This window comes from Orussus abietinus, unplaced genomic scaffold (assembly GCF_000612105.2).
Source record: "Orussus abietinus isolate OABI.00-Male unplaced genomic scaffold, Oabi_2.0 scaffold663, whole genome shotgun sequence".
In the NCBI taxonomy this organism is placed as follows: domain Eukaryota; kingdom Metazoa; phylum Arthropoda; class Insecta; order Hymenoptera; family Orussidae; genus Orussus; species Orussus abietinus.
In genome coordinates, this window is record NW_019394814.1 from 6,487 (window position 1) to 31,973 (window position 25,487).

At 38.3% G+C, this 25,487-nt stretch overlaps 4 protein-coding genes across 8 annotated transcripts; 1 reads left to right on the forward strand and 3 right to left on the reverse strand.

The window, feature by feature from the left end:
* Window positions 1–25,487, forward strand: LOC105697038 (ATP-dependent helicase brm). Of its 5 annotated transcripts, none has more exons than XM_012419986.2 (18): window positions 1–143; window positions 637–952; window positions 16,240–18,434; window positions 18,620–18,693; window positions 19,090–19,333; window positions 19,485–19,623; window positions 19,705–19,866; window positions 19,953–20,294; window positions 20,382–20,595; window positions 20,697–20,887; window positions 20,965–21,122; window positions 21,311–21,731; window positions 21,802–21,968; window positions 22,050–22,241; window positions 22,318–22,648; window positions 22,830–23,690; window positions 23,780–23,951; window positions 24,036–25,487. In XM_012419986.2, exons 2-18 carry the CDS (start codon window positions 677–679, stop codon window positions 24,182–24,184), a joined length of 6,288 nt encoding a protein of 2,095 aa, XP_012275409.1. In that variant the 5' UTR covers window positions 1–143; window positions 637–676; the 3' UTR covers window positions 24,185–25,487. The 5 variants fall into 5 exon arrangements, with proteins under 5 accessions (XP_012275409.1, XP_023289074.1, XP_012275410.1 ...); XM_023433306.1 differs by having other exon boundaries at window positions 20,385–20,595; XM_012419987.2 differs by having other exon boundaries at window positions 19,108–19,333.
* LOC105697041 (inositol monophosphatase 2) lies at window positions 3,177–4,761 on the reverse strand. The gene is made up of 6 exons (XM_012419991.2): window positions 4,600–4,761; window positions 4,186–4,319; window positions 3,813–4,069; window positions 3,650–3,755; window positions 3,406–3,566; window positions 3,177–3,344 (listed from the first exon to the last, which is right to left on the reverse strand). Exons 1-6 carry the CDS (start codon window positions 4,663–4,665, stop codon window positions 3,226–3,228), a joined length of 843 nt encoding a protein of 280 aa, XP_012275414.1. The 5' UTR covers window positions 4,666–4,761; the 3' UTR covers window positions 3,177–3,225.
* On the reverse strand, window positions 5,309–9,523 carry LOC105697039 (inositol-phosphate phosphatase). The gene is made up of 6 exons (XM_012419989.2): window positions 8,980–9,523; window positions 7,558–7,691; window positions 6,977–7,236; window positions 6,770–6,878; window positions 5,840–5,991; window positions 5,309–5,780 (listed from the first exon to the last, which is right to left on the reverse strand). Exons 1-6 carry the CDS (start codon window positions 9,166–9,168, stop codon window positions 5,653–5,655), a joined length of 972 nt encoding a protein of 323 aa, XP_012275412.1. The 5' UTR covers window positions 9,169–9,523; the 3' UTR covers window positions 5,309–5,652.
* On the reverse strand, window positions 9,697–12,518 carry LOC105697040 (inositol monophosphatase 1). Its single transcript, XM_012419990.2, has 5 exons — window positions 12,319–12,518; window positions 11,648–11,781; window positions 11,094–11,356; window positions 10,508–10,765; window positions 9,697–10,407 (listed from the first exon to the last, which is right to left on the reverse strand). Exons 1-5 carry the CDS (start codon window positions 12,385–12,387, stop codon window positions 10,277–10,279), a joined length of 855 nt encoding a protein of 284 aa, XP_012275413.1. The 5' UTR covers window positions 12,388–12,518; the 3' UTR covers window positions 9,697–10,276.

Genomic DNA, 25,487 nt, shown 5'->3' on the forward strand with positions numbered 1-25,487 from the left:
TGGCCGGTGGCGTTTATCTTGCGGTGTTACTTGACACGGTGCAGTTTTTGTCATTTTAGTGCGAAGTGACACAGTTACTTCGGATGGTTGTACCAAATTTCGGCGATAGTCATTCACGCCCCGTCGGCTTAAAAGTTTAAACAGTATGTATGAAATTTTCAATGGTAGAAGAACGCTACACTCTACAAAGAAGTCACTTGTTTGAAGGATGTTGCTTTCTTTTTTCCGCTTCATATATTTTTTACTTTGGCAAGAATTAGTCGTAAGAGACCGTTCCCCGAGAATGTACTTCTTTGAATGTTTGGGCGTTATACAATGTGGAATTTAGGACAGTAGCGAATCTCCGTATTCTAAAGTATTCACATGGCATGATACTTCAAAAAAGTTCATTCTGTGTGGGATTTTATTAAATATTACGTTTACTTTAATATAAAAACGGACCGATCGAGAATATAGCTTGTACATGCAATAATAGTTCGTAAAAATTGATTTTGGAGTACTTTGAAGGAGTTTGTTAAATTCAGGTATTAAGCGATAGTGTCAGGAATTTTCATTTAAAATGAAGGCTGTTTGTAATTTGAGCCTTTATCTGTAAATTATTAAATATATATACTAAGATTTGTGATATGATAATAGGAATCACTTACTGGATAAACTGGAGTCTGACAGAAACAACATGGCGAGTCCTTCGCCACAATCATCTCCTATGCCACCACCTCAAGCCCCAAGTCCCATGGGTCCACCTCAGCAAGCCTTATCTCCTTCTAATCCTCAGGGCAGTCCAATGGGTCCTCCGCAACATCATCCTCATAGTCCTACTCAAGGGTATCAAAGTGGCCCGCCTCCGCCTGGTGGGCCTACGATATCTCAGTCTCCGCAGCAGCCACCACCACCGCAGCAATCAAATTATCCTCCTCATCCTCAGCAAATGCCTCCCAATATGGGTCCTCAGGTAAGCAACTTTTAATAAATTTAAGAGTATTATAATTATGAATTGCGTAAATAAATATAATTAACAGTTTTAATGTTGTGTTATTCTCCGTTGCTGTACTGATTCTTCAAAATTCAGTTGAAGTTTATAAATATTAAATTTCCAATATGATATTTGCAGTGTATAGCAAATCCTTTTTTCAAGAAACGTAACTTTTCTAAGTGCTTTAAAATGTGAATAAGAGATGTATGCCTTTCTTTTCAAATCAACAGGATGTATTTATATTTCAGAAATTTTTATAAAGGTAATATACTATAGTCTGTTCCCTCGTGCAATTTATCATAAAGAATTTCCTACTGTCTCGTTAGCTTCGCTTTGAATAACCATATTTCATTGGCCATAGTTTTTTAATATTAATACAAATGTGTTAGGCATTTTATGTGGTTACCATTTTACATTACAATGTAATGTACATAATTTCTTGTTTTATATATTTTAAACAGTAGAATTAAGAAGTTTTAATCATTCTTTTGGTCAAATGCACGCTAAACTAGTTTCTTAGAGCATTTTGAACCTGCTTTGAGTGCTTTGAGTTCATAATTCAAAAAATTAAAGGACCTATTGATTGTAAGGCCATTCATCATTCTACTGTTCTTCTGTAATTAATATTTCTCTGACTATGTTCCGTAAAGTCATAATTTTGAGATACTAGGCATCAGTTACCACATGATAATTATCTTCTTCATTTTTAAAATAAAATATACATTCTGTTACAGCCTGCTATTACGTACTTATTATTTTTATCCAGCGACACTCAGAAATGAATTTGAAAACTCTAACATCATTTTTTCGTCAGTTTACTAGTAATTGTGATAAGTGATTCTTTTTGCGTTTTTAAGGATACTTAGTAAAAGTTCACAAACAAAATTGTATAATGTACATGATGTAGTTGCTTGCAAAAAACTGCAAAAGCCATTTTGTCCATAAAAATACTTGTTAGTATTACATAACTGTTACATAATTTCTTAGTTTGAGATTTTCCTGATATTTGCAGAAGTTGGAGCATAAAGCATTAATAATCTCTAAAAAGCTTGACTTATGTGCCAGTTTGTTCTGGGTATATTTTGGTAAGTCTTCCATTAAGGAAGATGTCAGTTCCTCATTACATACAGAAAAATTGGCATCATGAGGAATTACAGAAGATGCCAATTTGGTTTATGTTATTTATTGGTTGTACCGATGAAATGTATAAATGCAAAAAGCAATGTCAGCATTGTATTAATGAAATATGTGAATGCAAAAAGGAACGTCATGGCACCACGTTTATTATCCATATCGGAATGTCTATAAATACAAAGGATTCTTTTGCTTTATTACACTGTCCTCAATACTGACTCGAAAGTTCAATTATAGAATTTCTGTGACAGTCCAAACTATATTTTTTTCCCTAGTATTCTCCTTGATAATTCGTTATAATGATCATTTTTAGTCAGAGTATTTTTCTTTGGATCTGCTGCAACAACTATGGCTTGACGACTGTAACATTTTTTATATATCATTTCTTAAATTTGCTCTTATCAGACCTGACTATCAATGATAATAAGTATAATAATTTTCACAAATTCAGTACTAGCTGATGATGTTATAGCTGTAAAGTGTGTATCTTATTTTATAAATTACAATGCTCTATGCGTTTATTTTTTCCGTAACACTACCAGAGGTGGATGTGCAGTTTACAGTCGTTCGGAGCATGGTTTTATCTCAATCGTATTCTAGCATGTAAATAGACGGCATCAACGGCAATAACGTGATTCAAGTAGAGTGTCTGTTTAATTCTATAGTTGTTTCACTATTTTATGGTTATTTTCACTAATGTTATTAACAATAAAAACAGCTCATTTAAAGATTAACTTCTTACAATTCTCTAATGAACTGCATGACCTTTTTCAATGAGAAAATTTGAGTGAAAGTCTTGCAGCTTGAGGTGTAGACAGTTCCTTGTGATTTGCCGATTATACGAAGGTCGTTTTATGTCAATGTATAGTTCCGCCAAGCAAATGTAGTTATTCTGGTTTCCTTCTGACTAACACTCGCAATTAACCGGTCCATATTTGGACAAGTGTTTTACGAAACGTATTTGACATTCGTTGATCTTGTATATTGAAATCTTTCGTGAAATATTTTATGACGCCGGAGCATCGCAGAGAATACAAAAATGTGGAGTTGTTAAATAAAAGACGAAGGATAAGTCAGACATTTTAATGGGAAGCAAATTATAAGCATCTTCCGAAAATTCATTTTTTTCTTGAATCCACTCGGCGATCGGCCTCTCGAATGATGTTCCTCAATTGGATGGCGATCTTTTCATTGCAGGCCCCAATTGCTCGAGGGTTCATGAGATTCACTTTTTCTCCTAAACATAGGGGTTTTGTGAGTTCTCTGACATCGCAACTAATGCGTTTACTTCGTAGTACCTGTTACTCGATCGATGACGACTCCTCCAGCTTCGGTGATGATTAAAGATGCTGCTGCAATATCCCAAGTTGAGATAGCTGGACCCTCGATGTGGTACGCTTCGATGGCTCCCAAGGCTACGTAACACAAAGTCAAGGCAGCTACTCCAAGAGCCCGAAGTCTAGAAACAGAAAAAGGGTTATAAAATGTTACGTGGTCGTTAGGTGCGAAAGTCTTTTTTTCTTGTTTCTACGAATTGCATACCCGTGAGCATTTTCAATCAATGCTTGGAATCTCTCTAACATGTAGTCCTTAAGATAGTCAATCTTCATAAATGCTGGTTCCATGCAGACTAGCGCTTTCGATATATCTGAAATCTCAAGCCCAATGAGGAAGCTGTTTTTGTACAGGAAAATTCACACTTTACCTTGAATTTTGGATGCTTTGATTGGCTGACCGTTTAGAAATGCACCTTGGCCCTTTTTCGCTGTGAAAAGTTGCTCCAACATAGGATTGTAAACGATTCCAATTACCATCTCCTTTCTGATGGACAGGCCAACCACGATACAAATATGAGGGAAATTATGAATGAAGTTCATTGTACCGTCGATTGGATCTATGATCCATGTTGGATCATCGGTTAGCTCTGGTAATTGTGGTCCAACTGACTCTTCGGCGATAAATCTATCACGGACAATATACAACTTTATTGTATTCGATTTTCATACGGTGAGTCGTATGTGGAAAGATGGGGTGACGAGGTCTTTAGGGCATTTTGATTCAAGGATGTTTCTACTTACTTGTGTTTAGGGTATTCTCGCTTCAGTCTCCCAATAATGATATCCTCTATCCTCTTATCGTGTTCTGTTACTAGATCCCATGCACCAAGTTTTTCGTTGAAAGCTTTCATGCCACTTGTTACTTTTTTCAGTACCTTACATAAAATTAAACTTTTAAAGCAACGATTTCATAAATATCTTTTACGTACAAATCATGTTACATGAGATAACTTAGAGGTGTCGAAATTTCCTCTATATTTTCCACCCTAGAAAGTGAAACTTCAAAGGAAAGATAGTTATCACAATTCTGGACAATAATATTAAATGATCACGTGATGGATTCCGTAAATAGGTTATTCAGGTCTATCGTTCATTATGATAAAAATAATACGCCATTTATCATGTATAATTATTTTTGTTAGTATTATGTGTTACCTCAGCGGCATCTTGAACCAATTTCAACGCAAACCCGTAATAAGCATCTAATTCGTGGCTCGTCATCGCGGTTTCAACAGGAAATACCCGAGAACGAATCTCTGGTCTACTCAGGAAAAGGTGCGATCAACTACTGAGCTCTCTGCATCCAGATCTACGTAGATCAAGACGAGGACATTGGATAACGTTGATTTACATTCTCCTCTCTCGAAGGCTTCACGCCTGCCTTATTCTCCCGATGTCGTGTGCCGTTTGCATTTTTCGTTGAAACTCTTTTGTTTCCCGTTAAACTGAAATTACCATATACTGCAATCTCCACTCTCTTTGCATAGTTAGATAGCACTGCTCCTCCGTTTCCTCATTACAGCTCTATTGAATCGTGACTTTGAACACTGAACAAATTAAAAAGTAATTTATTTCAGAATCAAAAGTAGTCAGCAATAGTTTGCTGATATTTTTGTGACTACTATAATAAGGTTTCTATTACATTAGTGTTAAGTTTAAATTTGTAATTTCCGGTTTGTTAATCGTTCTTTGTATTTAATTAACCGATCAATGAACTCCAAGTCGTCTGGCGGCGTAGGAGGGTAAATATCCGTATTTCTTGCAATCTCTTTCGGAATATTTATTTCTGCATATTTACTGCAAACAACATTCCATAAAACAGGATAGTGGCATGCTTTCGGTTAAACAGAAAAAACTACTCCTGAAGTGTTCTGAAGTAATATTTTATTCATAATAGCATAGTCTTCTAGAACATTATATCGTTACATGGTTTAACTTTTTTCTCAGAAAAACGAAGCATTTTTAATTGTCTACCTCCAGGCACAATTTTTACAGATTTACGACAGAGTCTTTATGACTAAATATCTCGAGGTTGTTACTGTGAACGTGACGAACTTTGAAGGCTATGTACAAGATCATGCTAGAAGAATGCTTGTCCAGGATACTCGGGAACCAGTAAAGCGCCCATAGATTTCCAGTGCGATAACTTGTTCGTAAAGATTAAATAATTGCATAACGTAATGAACTAATCGGTGGGTAATGATCCGTTCAAGTCCTCTTCAGCCTTTTCCGCTGTGTTTTTAAATCCGTGTCTACGATTAACTTGGACGTTTCACATGCAAGTTCCTTAGTAGCTGCCGCGATTGTGTTGGGTTTCATGAGGTTGTGTTGCTTACCTAGGATAGCACGTTTATTAATTCAACTGCATTAAGTACTTTTCAAATCCTTCACCAACCTTTTGTATCGATTACTGTACCACCGGCCTCTCTAACTAATAGAACTCCTGCAGCAACGTCCCAGGGCTTCAGGAAGTCCATAGTAAACATGTCTGCAATGCCTCTGGCAATATAAGCTAAATCCAAGGCCGCAGATCCTGAAGATCTCGAGCTGAGCCATACGAGGAAAAACATTGTATTAACAAACTTATTCTTGGAGGAAAGCAAATATTTTCCGGTTAACGTTTTTGGTAATAACCTTACTATGCTTAACCCTTTTAGTGCCGGAGGCCGATATATCGGCCCTCGTTGCACTGGCGAAAAGTGCCAGAGCCGATATATCGGCCCGCACCTTGTAGCGCTTTACTATTCGCTTTGCGAGAGATCTCTATCTCAAAATAAATTTATAATACGTTATGAATAGTCTAATTTCATTATGAGAGAATTAAAATAACAATATAACAACACCTATATCAACCTATAACCTATAACAATTACTTGTTTCGGATGAGATAATCCGTCCGGCGCCTACCATGTGCCTTGGAGTTATTTTTTGTTTCTTGTGCAATATTACTTATTTTGTTAAAAAAATATTGGAAATTTAAAGTATATACTTTGCAATAAACGGTCTATATAAATTTATGATAAAAAGATGACTTTTCCTATGTGCAATTACGTTTTGAAAAAGAGAACTCAATTTTTCTTTTTTTTTTATCACTTATACCTTTGTTATTTATGTAATTTTCAATGAATATAGAAAAATTAGCGTCACGGTTTTATTCTCTATTTTGTCCTTAATACTCTGCTTTTTGAATTATGTAAATATTGCTTTTCGTTTGGTTTTTATGAGCTTTTTCCAAATCCTAGTAAAATCGTAAAATTCAGCCGGTTATCTTCGCATAAGCACCTCTTTTTCGCCCGGCACTAAAAGGGTTAATATATCGTCTTACCCTTGAGTTGCATCAACGAGAGCTGCTACTCGAGCATGACTGATATCACTGCCATGAGGGAACCAGTGAGCATTTACCGGCTCAATTAATATCAGAGAATTCTTCAGTTCTGGAAAATGTCAAAAGTCCATCCGGTCATGTGGTATGTTTCGAATGTTTCGCTTATTCTCTCGTGGTATGTATTCATTTTTATTCGTAAACCGGTACCTTTTTCTGTGGTAGTACATATTCGCTTTCCATTTAAGAATGCGCCTTCGCTCTTTTTCGAGGTATACAACTCGCCGTTGATAGGATTGTACACGATTCCGATTACTAGTTCTTTACAGATCGCTAGGGCGACCGATATGCAGAATTGTGGATACGAATGTATGTAGTTCAAGGTACCGTCTATTGGGTCTATGATCCATGTTGGGTCATCCGTCAATTCTGGAAGCGGTCCACCGGCAACCGTTTCTTCTCCTATAAATCTTTAGCACCCCATATTTATAATTATATGAAATTGCCTAGAATGATGTGTACGTGCATGCTGGTCATGCTTCTGAAATACTGTTCTGATGTAGTTTATACGAGCAGAATTCACATTAGTAACGATAATTTCTATGTCGAAAACATTGTTCTGAAATTGGGAAATACTTGAATTCCATTAATTTTGAAATGTTCAACTTTGAATTACATCGGCATTCTTCTTAATATCTTCACGGATCCTGTGAATCGTTGTTTTGATATGCAAGGAATATTTCTCAGTACAAAGGCATGTTAATGCTTTAATGGTATGGTCATCAACTTACTTGTGATCAGGGAACGTGCAGGATATTTGCGTGATGAAGAGTTCCTCGACTTTTTTGTCCTGATCGGTTACAAAATCCGAGATGCCACTTTTAGCCTTGACGTTCTTGTTCTCTTCGAAGCCTTTCTTGATTATCTGAAGTTTGCACCGGATGATAAACGTATTGACCATTGATACCTAATGCCTTATACGTAGGGTATTATCAGAAATTTTCAACGGAAAGTAATACAGAGTATTTACTATTGACAGAATAATACGCTTAAACGAGGTAAAACATCGAATTGGATGCATTGGAAATTTGAACGCACCGGAAATGATTTTACTGGAACCGACGGTCTTATTTTCCATTTTTTCATATTATATGTACGATGATAAGTGTACTTTGGATAAAAGAAAAATATTTAACCTGGATATCACTTGTTTGTGTATATTATAACGTGACAGTGATATTTACGAATTTCAATTTGATAATCATTTTAATTGGAGAAATTGTAGATTAATAATTTTATTCGCATTTCTGTTATTTCTGGGTTACATGTATTGATAATTTATTTTTACTTATTCCTTGTTTGACACACTTGTTTTTATATTATAAATTATCTCTTAAGTGACACACTTAAAAGATGTAAATATTATTACAAATCACTGGCTTTGTTTGATACTCGGAGGAGATTACAATTCTGTTAACATGCGAGAGACTCGATGACATCTTTGAATGTGTTTTGTCGCATAACTGCAATCTTACTGTCTAGACTTGGTGACAGGTAATAAATCGTTGCCGTATGTTCAGCGTTAAATATTTCACTTGGCAAGTATTCTTCGCGGAATGATACAGACTACCATAATCTCTATTATTCAATTTTAGTTACAGATTTATACAATTTTTTCAAAAGTAGAGCGGTTAAAAATGGTTAAATCAAGGAAAATGTAATATAATGTAGCCAATCCTTTTCTCAATTGCGGTACTTTCTATGGTTTTAATGCACATTTTTTTGTCTCAACCAAAGTTTACAACCCTTCTGAATCGTCTTTACACAGTTTAGTATATTATTGATTAATGTTGTGACGTGCTGATATTGTAAAAATTTCTCGACTCTTCTAAATTAGACATTATATATGTCTAAAACCTCAATATTATTTAGAAAATGGTCATTGAAATAAAAATGCGCAATGGTAAGCTTTACAGCTGATTTACAAAATTATTTGTTTTAAGTTCGGGGAATATTACTACGTCAACTAAATGTCATTAGCTCTCGTTGCACGTAGTTTTTATACTGTTAATAGTTCATGTTTCGAAGGAAACAGTCGCATGTAGGAATGAGGTTAAAACATACCAGAAATGTGTCAAGTTTGATAGATGGTTCTTTTGTGAAATAACACTTTTTACTTTTTCGATCGTTTTAATTGGTGGATTGTGACTCACCTCCCCTGCTTCCAACGTCAAGTCTTTGATAAATTGAAAGTATTTTTCGATATCGTGATGTTCTGTCATTTTCTCTGACTCCAAGAAGTTCTTTGGTGTGACTGAGCTAGGGTCGGTTTGTAACACTCTTATTATCAACGACAAAGATATACGTCCTCGTAAGTACAGTGAACACGCCAATCTGGCCATTTTGAAAGATTCATAAGTTTGTATCTTATCTGACGATGGTTACATTCTTGGTTAAGGTTCTTAACACCTGCGATTATTTAGCTCGATATTTCGTCCGAAAGTCTATTTTTTTTATTCAAACGTGTTTTCGATACAGTTAGGATATTTATATTTGTATATAAAATGTCTCCATACTCTTTTATTGAACTAAGGAATTAAATGAAAAAGATGACATTCTTTGATCATACCTTTCATGGTTACATTCATGGTTAAGGTTCTTAACACCTGCGATTATTTAGCTCGATATTTCGCCCGCAAGTCTTTTTTTTTTATTCAAACGTGTTTTCGATACAGTTAGGATATTTATATTTGTATATAAAATACTAAGGAATTAAATGAAAAAGATGACATTCTTTGATCATACATTTAATGGTCCTTTAACGTTAACGGAATTTTCTGTTGGCGTATTTTGTGATTTGAAAACTCATATAAGCAAACTAGTAGCAATGGAATTTGAATAGGGTAAGATAGGAAATACATTTTTGCAACTTTAGTTTTACACATTTTTATCTTTTATTACTTAATCTCTCAATATTTTAATTCTACAACGTCCGATATCTACGTCTTCCTTGAAATGATTTATTAATTAAGTTAATCATTACTTCGTCTTGTGACACTACCATTATCACGCGCGAGAACAATCATACAGGCGAGATATTAACAAACTTTAATCAATTAAAGTAGCTCAGTATCGCATATTCATCAGAATAATAATACTGTTCGTAAAAATGCAAAATTAAGTCATTATTAAAGCAACTACGTTTATCTATTATATTTACTCTATTTCATTTACAAATTCGTTGTTTGCTGTAGAATTGACGCACAATTACTCCCTAGTCAATTGCTACTGCTTCATCAGTGAAATACTTGTTCTTGTCTCGATGCTTCGGTTGAATATTAAGTTTCAAGAAGGTTACATTAATTTTTTAGTTCTTGTTATACATCAAACGGAGGAATTTCGAGTTGAGAGCAGACCTGCTGCACGGTTAGATTTAAATATCCTTATCTCTAATCCTAGTATCGAATCATTGTTTCGCTTCCAGAGCGACAATGAGCATCAGATTTTTTTTTACTGTGTCGAGGTCAGCCTTTTTTGCTGTGTCTTCGCGTCTGCGTGTTTGATAAGCTTCACCAATTCTTGAGCCAATTTATGATTCCCAACTGCCAACACCTTGGGATTCATCACGTTGAAATTCCCACCTGTTACATAAAAACCCCGGTTATGAATCAGGAAAATTCTATTGACGTAGAAGGAAAGAACAAATTCGCGTTCTTCCCAATAAAAATCGGTCTTCTTTACCATTTGTGTCGATCACGGTTCCTCCGGCCTCTCTGATGATAAGAACGCCCGCTGCTACATCCCACGGCATTAGATTGTCGGTATGATAGGCTTCTGCAGCACCCATCGCCACGTGACATAACGTTAGAGCAGCTGATCCTAGCGTTCTTATTCCATGAGCAATGGAAACGAATGCTTCCAGCCTTCCCAGAATGATGTCTCTGATGTCTTTTATTGTGGCATACGATGCTTCGATGCAGATTAAAGAATTCGATAACTCTGCAATGCGAAATTTACCAAGTTAAAATAGACGGAGCTTATCTCTAGGACGTGGTTAATCGTACTTAAGAATATTTCATGCAGAATGTAAAATTTAGGGTACAGGTTGGTTAATCATTTTTATTATTTTGTGATTAGTTTTTAATAACTTGATACGGTAGAAAAGAAACACCAGTGGCTATGTCGTTTCAAGATCTAGAAACAATTTGGCCATTTCAATATATCTATTTGTTGGAATTTTAATTTGTTTTTTCTCAGTGGATTTCTAACTGGTCTGCCTGTGGTTGATAAATCAATAGTTAATAGTGATAAAGTATATAATATTTACCTTCAACTTTTGAACTCTTTATTGGTTTGCCATTTAGGTGAGCTCCACGTCCTCTTCTGGCCATGAAGAGTTGCTCGAGAATAGGATTATATACAATTCCAATTTCCAGTTCTTTATTGATTGCTAGAGCTATTGAAATGCAGGTATGAGGGAAGGAATGAACGAAGTTAGTTGTTCCGTCAATTGGGTCAATGATCCACGTGGGTGCATCTGTCAGATCTGGCAGATGGTTTGTAGACGATACTGTTTCCTCGCCAATGAACCTTAAATATGTCATAAAATTAGCTAAGAGGTAGAAATTAGGCACGTTATTTTTTAACGGAAATGCTTAATTCATTTTTGGAACACGCAGTTGTCCCAGATTTCATTTAAATTTCGATTTTTATTTTTGCACAATTAAGAGTGTTTACTTGTTAAAATTATTTAACACGTCATCCATTATCCATTATTCATATACTATGCGGATAAAAATAGAGTAACCGCAGCACGTGTATTCGTCCAACCTATACCTCGGGTTACGGGAGATAAATTATACAATGTAAAATTTTGCTTACTTGTGTGTAGGGAACTCCTTGGCTAATCCAGAAATTAAGATTTCCTCCACTTCTTTATCGTATTGCGTTACTAAATCCCAGTCTCCGGCTTTGGTTTCTATGTTTTTACTGCTTTGAATAGCATTGCGAATAATCTATACAAAGAATAATTAAAAATATAAAATATTAAATTTTTTTAATGACTGCCTATTGATGACTGAAGAGTTATGCCTACACTGTTTATTAAATTAATGAAAAACCTTAATAGGGTATATGTTGTAGGTAAAGTGATGAATAGGGCTCAAAGTTTGTATTTATTACTTTGATTAGAACATATACATATTTTAAAATCATACGCAAAGCAAATTGAATAAGAACATTCTAATAAGGTTCGTTCATAACCAAAGTGTAGGCATAATAATAGGAATATTTTAAGTTGATTACTGACGTAATTTAAATGTTTCAATCAATTAAATTAAAACGAAGAATCGAGGACTCATGCACTTAATCTCAATGATAAAATTGCATTATCTACCCAAATAAATAGAACACTCTTAATAAAGATGACATGCAAAATTAAGTTCAATTTCCCGGTAATATAACATTCAAAATATAAAGTTTAAGAGATTAGTATTATCAATTTAGGAATGTTGTTAGAAAACAAGTACAAGAATGAGTTGAAAAATATTCACCTCTCCCGATTCAATTGTGAGTTTCATGGCGAAGTCATAGCAATGATCGATGTTCTCGGTGGTACCCATAATGAGGAAAATTCAAAAGAAAATGTTGCTCAACTTTCAGGTTAAAAATTGACGTTGACGCGAATTCTTAGGACATTCACGCGATACGATAGTTCACTATTCAAACGCTTCTGTCGAAGTAAGGTCTTGTTCGGGGAAGCTCACTACTTATGGTGCGAACCTCGCTCCCCACCTTTCCGACTTGCATCTCTATTCGTCTTAATAATAATGAACTACCAGTTTATTTCCACTATCACTGAGTGATAACTCCAAATTCAGCTTGTATCGTGGGAACCTTGGAAATGAACCTAACGTTATTAAAAGAATCTGCCTAGTCTCCCAAAATTGTAAAGATATCAGTTAATGGATTTCTCTTGTTGAAAAGAATGGAAAATTTTTTTGCTTTAGTACATCAGTTTTGATTATAATATAAGAAGTCATAAACTGATCGAATCAGTTTGCCTTTAATGCCAGAGATAAATTGTCACTTAGAAGCATTTTTATATTTTCATTTAAAACCGCTCTTTAACAGACGATACGACAAGATGAGTTCAAATTGAGCCATTATATATCATCAAGAATGGTTTCCCTCTAATAACTTTTCCATTTACTGAAGTGTCTGAATATAACAGAATTCTTCCACGACATGACTACATTAATATAACATGTAATACATAAGCCACGTGTTCTTTTAATACAGACAATGTCTTTGTTAATCATCGAGGGAACTTTGCCTTCGCAAATTTCGACTTTTTAGGCTATATCCCGATCGCGTCATAACGATTCATAACCTTATATGTAGCGGAATTTCATTTTATATCCGTCTCATCTTCGATGTGTCTAGAGATTAACGCGATAACCGTCTGGAAAAATCGGCAAGTTTAGGTTAAGTTAGGGGTTAAGACGAGATACAATGGTATCTGCGCACGCAAGTCAGGCATTTCTCGGTGAAAACCTCCAGCTGATAGGAGTGACGCCCGTCCGCGAGATGACGTATTTTCAGAGCCGTTTAGACTTCCGTTGTTCACGATGAAATGCATCGGTTTGTCACGTGAAAGCCGATTGCCGCGTGCGGATAGATAAGGGAAATCGCCAGTGCCCAAGTTCTCAGGTGCAGGACTCGGAGCACGTGGTTGACGTGTGTCAGAAGTGAGTTGGTGCAGTGTTTTTGTTTGTGTACGGAGGCCGCATGCTTTGCGCACGCCTCGGTGGAGCAAAAGCCACGTGTCCTCGGCATGCCTTCTAGTAATCGTAGCCGGGCCGGACATCCGTCGTGCTCGTTGCAAGATCGTTTCCTCTCTTCTGAGACGATTCATTGATCCTTTATCATTTATGACCGGCAGTACTCGCGGTAACTTAAATCGACTCCCCCCTGGCCGTGAAACCCTGATATCTGATTCGGTCAATTTCAGAGATAATTCCGGATCAGTGCAGTACTCGCGGTAACTTAAATCGACTCCCCCCTGGCCGTGAAACCCTGATATCTGATTCGGTCAATTTCAGAGATAATTCCGGATCAGTGCCGGATTATCTAGCACTACGGAGACCGAGTCGGTCTCCGTATGTGTAGAATCTTGTGACCCGACTACTCTGTTATTGTCTTTATGGTTTTTGCATTTATGTCGAAGCTCATTATGAAATAATTCGACCGTGTGTTACCGTTTCAATTAATTCGAATGAGGAGTGCTTCACTGAAAAATAAACATTTAGTTATAGTTACTAAAAGAACGTATGTCAATTGATAATAGTCGATGAAATCATAGTTTACAGTTCCTAGAACTGTTTACGATAATTTATAATAGTGATAGTATGATCATTTTAAATAATTTAGTAATAGAAACCAAAGGAAGCGTAACTTAAATTATAGTATCACTTACCATGGTTTTTGTATGTGTATGAAGATTATGTTTCAACAATTTTGTTTTAAACTAGTGTCATGAAATGAACGTTTTTTTTTAATTAGTTAATTTACCATTGCTTGGTTATATCAACTTCCAGTTTGTACTGTTCGTTACCGAAGTCTTTGTGCAAATTAGGTTCGGCAGGATAGATAAATGCCGAGGCTGTTTCGCAAGTGATGACCGTAGTCTGTTTCTATAAGATCTGTTACTGTTTTTTAGATTTAACGTTTATATGTAACGGTTCAGTTCCCGTGAGATATCGGCGTTACGTGGGCATGGAGATCTACAAAGGACTAGTGTTTTTGGCGAACAGTTTTTCTAAATGAACAATGACAGTGTAGTATCTGTGCGGTATTACTTATATTAATATGCGTTTATAGGTTGAACGATTTCTGAAATTAATTCACTTCATTGGTGTCGCAACCATGGAAATCGTTTTGATTTCTGGAACCGGCTGGATACTGTTTCAAACTTACCTTTTCAATATTTAGAGGTAATCCTGGATTTTAGAAATGAATTGAGTTGAGAGCCAGTCGAGTGAAAACGTGTTAAAATCTAGATATCGATACTCGTGGAAGAAAAACTCAATAGCGATTATATCCGACTCAAATAAAAAATCGTAGCGACGTGCTGATAGGATGGAAAGAGTCGCGTATAACCGCGGCTTCATTGAACACTGATAGGGGTTATAAAGATTACGATCGCGTTTTCCCCAAGGTTGCGCTCTTTTATGACGAACGGATTCCTCAAAAGAGCAACCTTTAAGGTGAAGTGAAACCCCCTTCAAATCAGTCGATTCGAATACAACACTTTTTTTAAAGGGTATTAGACCAAACTGTCCGAAACTTTGACACATCATTCCTGATCATCTAAGAATGTCCTGACACATTCAAAATTTGGATTTATGGAAAAATTTTTTTAACTTAGCCCAGACCAGAACCAAAATGGCGTCAGGCTCTCATATTTCGATCGATATACAATTATCGAACGCTCTGATATGAGAAACGAAACGGTCAGGACAATTTTACAACAATTTAGAACACTCTGGTAATCGATAAACTCGCATTTGAACGGGATAAAGGCAAAAAAAGTGTCGTATGCGCTTCTATGCTAAAACGATGGGAATACGAGGTCTCGGAGTGAAAATTTAACTGACCTGGAAATCACAGATGGCGCAGGGTGGTCCCTCTGCAGTCAATTAGGGCCCCAGAAAGCATGAATCCAGGGATTTCTGGAGTTTTACTTCGATTTCTTGATATTTATTGTACGAAAACGACAGGGGGAGTTTGCCATTTGATACAATACCCAATATAATTCGACACAGGTATCAATATAAAAACGAACGTCGGTAACGTAGGCATTTAGAAAAATTTTCTTTATCGACGTCGATCAAGTTCCTCGACGTGTTTCACTTCTCCTTAAGCATAGAACAGGTCCTAATTTTATTTTCCAACACGTTACTATTACTGTTGTATGTTAGATGACACAATTAGTTATTTTAAAGAATGACAAGGAAAATAAATGATTGAAATTGTTCTAAATAGTTCTGAATTGTCCCTCGTGTTATCGATTTTTTTATGTTTGACAATGGGCAATTATTCCTACGAGAAACTAAAATGTGAATGCGAAGTAAACGAATTCCACTCGCAGTTTAACGTACATTTAGAGCCTTAATATGTTCAGAAGCCATTATCGAAACGTGACATTGCAATGCGTTTCCTATTATCAGTGACATAACGACAAAAGTAAATGCGTTGCTCATGACATTGGTACCATTCGGATGAAGAGGGAGACGCGAGCACTATGTGATAGGCAGTTTGTTATTACGTTTATATTTGATGAAGCTGTAACACATGTATGTGGTCGTCCTCAATATTTGTTAATATAAAATGGGGAGGAACTAATTGTTGGTAGAGTTTATTAAAATGAGTACTGAAGTTTTAGAATAAAATTTCTTGTACTTTCTTTATAGGGGCAAGGAGGACCCGGGACAGCGGGGCCAGGATCGCAACAAGGGCCCGGGGGATCTATGACACCAGGACAGATGGGTCCAAATGGACCTCAGAGTGGCTCACACATGGTTCAATCTGGTCCAGGGCAAATTGGACCAAACGGTTCAGGACCAATGGGACCGAATGGACCAGGACCAGGTCAAATGGGTCCTGCAGGACCAGGGCAAATGGGATCAGGAGGACCGTCGCAAATGGGGCCAGGAGGTCCAGGGCCAATAAGCATGAGTCAAATAGGCTCGTCTGGGTCGGGACAAATGGGTCCCGGGAGTCATATAGGGCAACAAGGAAGCGGTCCTCAGGGAGGTCCTCACATGGGGCAACAAGGAAGCGGTCCTCAGGGAGGTCCTCATATGGGGCAAGGAACTGGTCCTCAAGGTGGCCCACATTTGGGACAAAGTGGATCCGGCCAACAATTAGGATCCGGAGGACCACAAACTGGCTCCACGGCCCAAATGGGTCAGGGAGGACTACAGAATTCTCAGATGGCTCCTGGAGGACCAGGACATTTGTCAGGTCCACCGGGATCAGGCCATATGGGTTCTGGTGGCCCAGGTCATATGGGCGCTGGCCAGATTCCACCGAGTGCTCCCAATAGTCATGGAATGGGACCAAGTGGTCCAAATCAGATGGGACCAGGTGGTCCGGGCGGGCAAATGGGTCCTGGTGGTCCCGGAACCCAAATGGGACCAGGAGGTCCGGGAGGACAAATGGGACCTGCAGGACCAACCTGCCAATTGGGGGCAGGAGGACCAGGACAGATGAGTCATAATGGCCCTGGTCAGATGGGACCGAATGGTTCCGGACAAATTGGAATGGGAGGGCCAGGAGGGCAGATGAGCATGGGTGGACCAGGAGGACAAATGGTATCGGTAGGACCTGGTGGACAAATGGGACCTGGAGGTCCAGGGGGGCAGATGGGACCAGGCAGTCAAATGGGGCCGGGAGGACAAGGACAGATGGGACCAGGAGGTCCAGGTGGACAGATGGGGTCGAGCAGTCAAATGGGACCTGGTGGGCCTGGAAATCAAATGGGACCAGGAGGACCTGGAAATCAAATGGGTTCGGGAGGTCCCGGAAATCAAATGGGTTCGGCAGGCCCAGGAAATCAGATGGGTCCAGGAGGTCCAGGGAGTCAGATGGGACCTGGTGGTCCAGGAAGTCAAATGGGACCTGGTGGTCCGGGAAGTCAAATGGGGCCCGGAGGTCCGGGGAGCCAAATGGGACCAGGAGGCCCAGGAAGCCAAATGGGTCCTGGAGGTCCAGGTAGCCAAATGGGCCCTGGCGGTCCTGGAAGTCAAATGGGACCCGGAGGTCCAGGGAGCCAAATGGGGCCCGGTGGTCCAGGGAGTCAAATGGGGCCTGGAGGTCCAGGGAATCAAATGGGACCTGGAGTTCTAGGTCAGATGGGACCCGGAGGACCAGGAAATCAAATGGTACCGGGCGGTCCAGGGAGCCAGATGGGGCCGGGAGGTCCAGGAAGTCAAATGGGGCCAGGTGGTCCTGGGGGCCAATTGGGACCTGCCGGTCCAGGAGGTCAAATGGGACCGGGTGGTCCGGCAGGCCAGATAAATACGAGTGGTCCTGGAAATCAAATGGGATTAGGAGGCCCAGGAGGTCAAATGGGACCAGGTGGTCCAGGAAGTCAAATGGGACCTGCTGGCCCAAATAGTCAACTGGGACCTGGGGGATCCGGAAGTCAAATGGGACCTGGGGGTCCAGGTAGTCAAATGGTACCAGGAGGTCCAGGTGGTCAAATGGGACCCGGAGGATCTGGCGTACAAATAGGTCCTGGCAGCGCGAGCAGTCCAATGGGACCTACCGGGCCATCTGGACAAGCAGGATCAACTCAAATGGGTCCCGGAAGTCAAAATCAAGGTCAGATAGGACCTGGAGGACCTGGACCAATGGGCCCTGGTGGACCTGTCAATCAAATGAGTCAAACAGGACCAGGTCAGATCGTTCCTGGAGGACCGCCTGGTCCACCGGGTCCTGGTCAAGAAAATTTAAACGCGCTTCAGAAAGCTATTGACTCAATGGAAGAAAAAGGTTTGCAAGAAGATCCTCGTTACTCGCAATTGCTTGCATTGAGAGCTCGCCAAGGAAGTAGTATGGGAGAAAAGCAAACATTTAGTTCACAGCAATTGCAGCAACTTCGGTAGGTGCTTTACTGGGCAATCGCTGTTTCTCCGCTCATTTTTAAAAATGTTTTAAACCTGTATATTAAGCTATATACTTCCACTGAATTGTAACTATTTTAACTTAATCTGTTGATAAGTTTGCGAGATAAGAGATACTCTCTAGATTTTATTGGGTTGAACGTATACCAATTATAATTTGCAGTGTACAGATAATGGCATACCGACTACTGGCACGAAATCAACCATTATCCCAGCAACTGGCACTTGCTATACAAGGTAAGATCAGAATGCCGTTGTTGATTTTCATTCCCAGAAACTTTGGGTGTCTACTCTAACTTTTGTTACTTTTTTACATTTGCAATGTGAATTATTTGTACGCGTACAACGTGGTACAGCGATACGCTTAGGACTGCGCAATATTTTTCTGCATTTTTCAACAATTATTTTGCATACGAAGACACATCTAATTCCGTGAACCCGTAATTAAAGCACGTATGTTCTCCTTTGTTCAGTTATTGTGTAGTTCCTAACTCCAAGTTAACACATCAGAAACGTGTTTATTAGTTGATTGAAGATAAAAATCTTGGCCGCTTAGAAGTCGATTGTCGTGCAAAGTAGAGTAGATTGATCCCGAGATCGGTTCTGACGGAAGAAAAAAACGGGTCTAAATAGGCGGAGCTCCTCCTCCAGGTATGGGACCACGACCCATGGATCCCTCCCAAGGTCCTGTAACACCTACCGGTCCACAAATACTAGGGCCACCTGTCATAGGACCAGCCGGGACACCGAGACCAGGTTTGCAAACACCTCAACAGCAACAACAACCTCAGCCTGGACCAAAAACGAATAGGGTAACCAGCGTGCCAAAGCCAGCCGGCCTCGATCCACTTCTAATATTGCAAGAACGCGAGAATAGGTAAGAATAGAAGAGATTTAATCCATACGCAATTATAAGAACACTTCTTGACGTATGATTATCCTTTATGAAAATTTTCTTTATAGCATCGAAAAGACGAATATTTTTAATGCAACATTCATGAATAACAACACAAATTTCCTGATGGTAGGGTTGCAGCGCGTATTGCACTTCGGATGGAACAACTCAGTAATTTGCCAACTAACATGCCAGAGGATCTTCGAATTCAAGCACAAATTGAATTGAGAATGCTAAGGGTATTGAACTTCCAACGGCAGCTCAGGTCAGAGGTAAGAGGAGAAACCGCTTGATAATTTTTTCTTATGTTTTTTTTTATCATTTTTAAAATTGTTTTTTATATTTTTTTCTAGATTATTGCGTGTACTCGGAAAGACACGACATTAGAGACGGCCGTAAACGTAAAGGCGTATAAACGTACTAAGAGGCAAGGTTTGCGAGAAGCCAGAGCAACCGAGAAACTAGAGAAGCAACAGAAGCTAGAAGCGGAACGCAAACGCAGACAGAAGCATCAAGTAGGTTTCAATAGTTTTCGTTGTACCTTAATCCGATAGTTTTGAATTTCAGAACTTTTGTACATGCTTTTAATTGTTCTATTCAGGAATTCCTCAGTTCGGTACTTCAGCATGGCAAGGACTTCAAAGAGTTTCATCGCAACAATGTTGCCAAATTGGCACGTCTCAATAAAGCCGTTCTTAATTATCATGCTAATGCGGAAAGAGAGCAGAAAAAGGAGCAGGAACGAATTGAGAAAGAACGTATGCGCCGTCTTATGGCTGAAGATGAAGAGGGTTACAGAAAACTGATTGATCAGAAGAAAGATAAACGTCTGGCCTTCCTGTTGTCGCAAACTGATGAGTACATAAGTAATCTCACGGAGATGGTGAAACAACATAAGATAGAACAAAAAAGAAAGCAGGTTGAAGAGCAAAAACGTAAAAAGGTTGGTTTTTTTTCTTTCATTTACTAGTTATTCGTACGTTGTAATTTCACGTAAGTGTTCATAATAATACAACTATTCGATGTTCAGAAGAAGAAGAAGCTGCGGGATAGCGAGGGTGGTGAGGATGGCGGATCCAACGATGACGTTCGGATTGGTGTTATTGAAACTTCTAGCGGCCGTACGTTAACTGGGGATGATGCCCCACTGATGAGTCAACTATCAGCCTTTTTGGAAGCTCATCCTGGATGGGAGCCGATTGATTCAGACAGTGAAGATGATGATGACGATGACGACGACGAAAGTGAGGATAAGTTAGATAGCACGTTCTGTACACAAACTTCTCTTTTTGAGGAGAATAAAATACCCTGCGAAATTGATTTAAAAAATATAATTCTCTTTCAGACAAAGAGAAAGGTCACGGTGATTCCGAAGAAGATAAAGTGAAGAAAACAATACATAAAGCCAAAGTAGAGGACGACGAATATAAGACCGAAGAACAAACATACTATAGTATAGCTCATACAGTTCATGAAGTCGTTACTGAACAAGCATCTATAATGGTTAATGGTAAACTAAAGGAGTATCAGATTAAGGTATCTATCAGTCATACAATTATTTTTTCGTCTGTCATATTGCTACCATATATTAATGAGTAATTGTTTTTGGGTAGGGTTTGGAATGGTTGGTATCATTGTTCAATAATAATCTCAATGGAATTCTTGCGGATGAGATGGGTCTTGGTAAGACCATCCAAACGATTGCTCTCGTTACGTACCTCATGGAAAAGAAGAAAGTCAATGGCCCATTCCTCATCATCGTTCCTTTATCGTAAGAAACTTTTTTTTCCTTAAGTTTGAAGAAGTATTCATTACTCGTTTCATAAATAAGCCTCACCTATTTTAACGTTTAAACTTGATTAAAGGAGTCAGTAGGGATTCAGACGATTTCATGGTTTTATAATGTTTATATATGTATTATGTACATCAGCGTAATATAGAATACTTTTTCGCCTTTAGGACTCTGTCAAATTGGGTACTGGAGTTCGAAAAATGGGCACCCAGTGTCGTGGTAGTGTCGTATAAGGGATCTCCTGCTGGAAGAAGGGCGATTCAGTCGCAAATGCGAGCGACGAAATTCAATGTTCTTCTGACAACTTACGAGTACGTTATTAAGGACAAGGGCGTATTAGCTAAACTTCAGTGGAAGTACATGATTATTGACGAAGGCCACCGTATGAAGAATCATCATTGCAAACTTACTCAAGTTTTAAACACTCATTATTTGGCTCCTCATCGTCTTCTTTTAACTGGAACACCCCTGCAAAACAAGTTACCGGAATTGTGGGCTCTACTAAACTTTTTGCTTCCGTCCATCTTCAAGTCTTGCAGTACATTTGAGCAATGGTTTAATGCACCATTTGCAACAACTGGTGAAAAGGTGCGTTTAGTGTGAGGTATGCATTAACAAAAATAGTGCACTAATACGGTGCGGTATTTCCCATTTGCAGGTAGAGCTTAACGAAGAAGAAACGATTTTGATCATCCGTCGCTTGCATAAAGTGTTGCGTCCATTTTTGCTTAGGCGTCTTAAGAAAGAAGTCGAGTCTCAATTGCCGGACAAGGTTGAATACATTATTAAATGTGACATGTCCGGTCTCCAGAAAGTTTTGTATAAGTAAGTCTCGCACATTTTACTAGTAATTGTTTACTTTATTAACCGGAGTGTTGTCTAAATCTTGTAATTTTTGTCATCTAGGCATATGCAAAGTAAAGGGGTACTTTTGACCGATGGCTCAGAAAAGGGCAAGCAAGGCAAAGGCGGTGCCAAGGCCCTTATGAACACTATTGTACAACTGAGAAAGCTATGCAATCATCCTTTCATGTTCCAAGCTATAGAAGAAAAATACTGTGAACATGTTGGAACGCAAGGATCTGGCGTGATTACTGGGTAAATATTCCTACTGATAAATTCATGCTCTTAAAATTATTGCATATTTTAATAATATTATTCATTAATCTAATAGCCCTGACCTATTTCGAGCTTCCGGCAAATTTGAGTTGTTGGATCGTATTCTTCCAAAATTGAAAGCAACAAACCACAGAGTATTACTTTTCTGTCAAATGACTCAGTTGATGACGATTATGGAAGATTATCTTGGCTGGCGTGGCTTCATGTATCTTCGATTAGATGGTACGACAAAGGCTGAGGATAGAGGGGATTTATTGAAAAAGTTCAACGATCCTGGATCGGAGTATTTTCTCTTTTTATTGTCAACTAGAGCTGGTGGTCTCGGTTTAAATCTTCAAGCTGCAGACACAGTTATTATTTTCGATTCCGATTGGAATCCTCATCAAGTAAGTTTATCATTCTTAATTATATTATTTATTAGGCTGTTCTTGTTCAGTTATTAAGAAGTTAAAGGTTAATTTGATTTGCATATATTTTATTATAAACCATTTTTTAATGAAAATGGCCTTCAGTATACTATTTTAAGAAAATACATTTATTCAGAATCAAGAGTTTTCGTCATTTTAGGATTTGCAAGCGCAAGACAGAGCCCACCGTATTGGACAGAAAAATGAGGTCCGTGTACTTCGATTAATGACAGTGAATTCTGTTGAAGAAAGAATATTAGCTGCTGCTAGGTACAAGCTAAATATGGACGAAAAAGTTATCCAAGCTGGAATGTTCGATCAAAAGTCGACAGGGTCAGAGCGCCAGCAATTCTTACAAAGTATCTTGCATCAGGATGATGCCGAAGATGAAGAAGAGAACGAAGTGCCAGATGATGAAACAGTGAATCAAATGATTGCCAGAACGGAAGGAGAATTTGAAATATTCCAGAAATTAGATCTTGAGAGGAGAAGAGAAGAAGCCAAATTGGGGCCGAACCGGAAATCTCGATTGTTAGAAGAAGCCGAATTACCCGATTGGCTCGTCAAAGATGACGACGAGGTTGAAAGATGGACGTACGAAGAGGATGAGGAGCGATTTTTGGGTAGAGGCTCTCGACAACGTAAAGAAGTTGATTATACCGATAGTCTTACCGAGAAAGAATGGCTAAAGGCTATTGACGACGATGGTGCAGAATATGAAGAAGAGGAAGAGGATGACAAGAAGAAGAAGAAGACGCGTAAACGCAAAAAGAAAGGGGAAGAAGACGATGAACCAACGCCGAAGAAACGAAGAGGCGCAGCAGCTATTGATCCAAAATTGAAGAGGAGTATGAAAAAATTGATTATGGTAGTCGTTAATTATACTGATAGTACAGATGGGAGATTGTTAAGTGAACCATTTATGAAGCTCCCATCTAGAAGAGAACTACCGGATTATTACGAAATCATAAAGAAACCTTTAACGATAAACAAACTTCTTCAAAAAATAGACGAAGGCAAAGTAAGTTATATCCTCCACTTGCTAAATAATCTTTTCTGCTTTTCAATATAAATTCTGAACTTATAACGATCTGTATTTGTAACTTATAGTATAATGATTTCGACGAACTCGAAAAGGATTTTATGCAGCTATGTAAGAACGCACAGATTTATAACGAAGAAGCATCTTTAATTCACGAGGATTCTATTGTGCTACAATCTGTCTTTGTTAATGCAAGGCAGCGTCTTGAGGCAGAAGGAAACAATTCCGAAGACGATAAGGGTATATTTATTTTGAACAGAATAAAAAAACATGGTATTATATTATTTTAACTTAATTTTTTACATGAATACTTTTTAATTACAGCCGAAGCCGAGGATGGATCGGACGCGGATTCTAGTGTTCGAATGAAGATCAAGCTCAAAGGCAAGAAGGGAGAAGGTAGGGGTGGACGCAGAAAAAGAGTAACGAAAAAGTATATTTCTGATGATGATGACGATGCCGATGATAACTGAAAGGCATAGAATATTATTTTTATAAAGTAATAGCTTAAACAATTAGCTTCTCCGTGACTTGCGCAGTTTTATTCTACGGTGAATGGGATATTGTTCGTGAGTTTTTTCATTGATGGTAGTTAGGGCGACTAAAAATGGCTATCACCATTATTAGCGAGTCGACACTGCCATGTGGAGGAAGAACAATGTTAATATCGCCCACGACTGAAAGCGATGTCAGTAATGATCATGTAATGAATTTTCAAATACTGTCAAGATTTCTTCTTTTTAATAATTGTTCTTTTTTTTTGTTAGTAAAGATCGTATACCAGCGATATGCACATGAAAATTCCACTATGTACAGTAAAATTTAGAACCAACCGCAATGCCGTGTGTAGTATCGCACTTGTTACTAGAGAAATCAAAAGAGCTTTACGAATGAACGAAGTTGGGTTGGTCAAGTATTCTTTTTACAGATTGGACAAAGCTGTTCCTTTTCTTCGCATTAACATCTCATTGACGTCTTTGTCATTGTGTGATTCACAATGAGGACGAAATAACATGTTTCTCGAATAATAGTGATATTATGTTTCGAGTTTCCTATTTCAATTTAATTCATGAATTTCTGACTATTTAGAAAAACTGTTGTCACTGCGTCATTGTTGAAATGCCGTGTTGAAATTAAATGAACAGTAGGTGGTTACAGTTAAGTATAATTGAATGTGCTATGTTCCACACTAAAGACATTATATCGAACATCTGTATTTCCGTAAATTTCTATACGGTATTCCCATATCAGTACTTGAGAGTTGGATGGCAGGTGTAAACGACGTTATTTAGCCAACACGGAAGGTCATCGAGGCTTTATTATTCGGATCATCGAACATTAGATTGATAAATCATCATTGAGTATTAACATAGATAGCAGTTTATATTATTATTAATTATTGTCGCTGTAATTATAGAAATGTTCTGGTAAGGTCAAGGGAGATTACCTGTGACTAGAAGATCAATTTAATGAGTTATGATCTAATCGCGTTTATTCTTAAGGACCCTTTCAATGCTGATGCGGAAAATCTGTATTTCACAAGGTTTCTCTTTAGAGTTACTTCTCTTGTACACGGAGAAATGGTTGGCGGTCATGCTTCGGCGGTAAAAGGTTCCGAAGTACCAATCGAATTCTCGAGTGTAAAGTGACCCGACGTGCGAATTTCTTTCGGAGTGATTCCGTGCACTCAGTCTCTTACATCAACATTGCAATGTATTGTAGTTTATACGTACACGCACTATATATAAGGGAATAAAGACCTGATAAGAGGAAAAA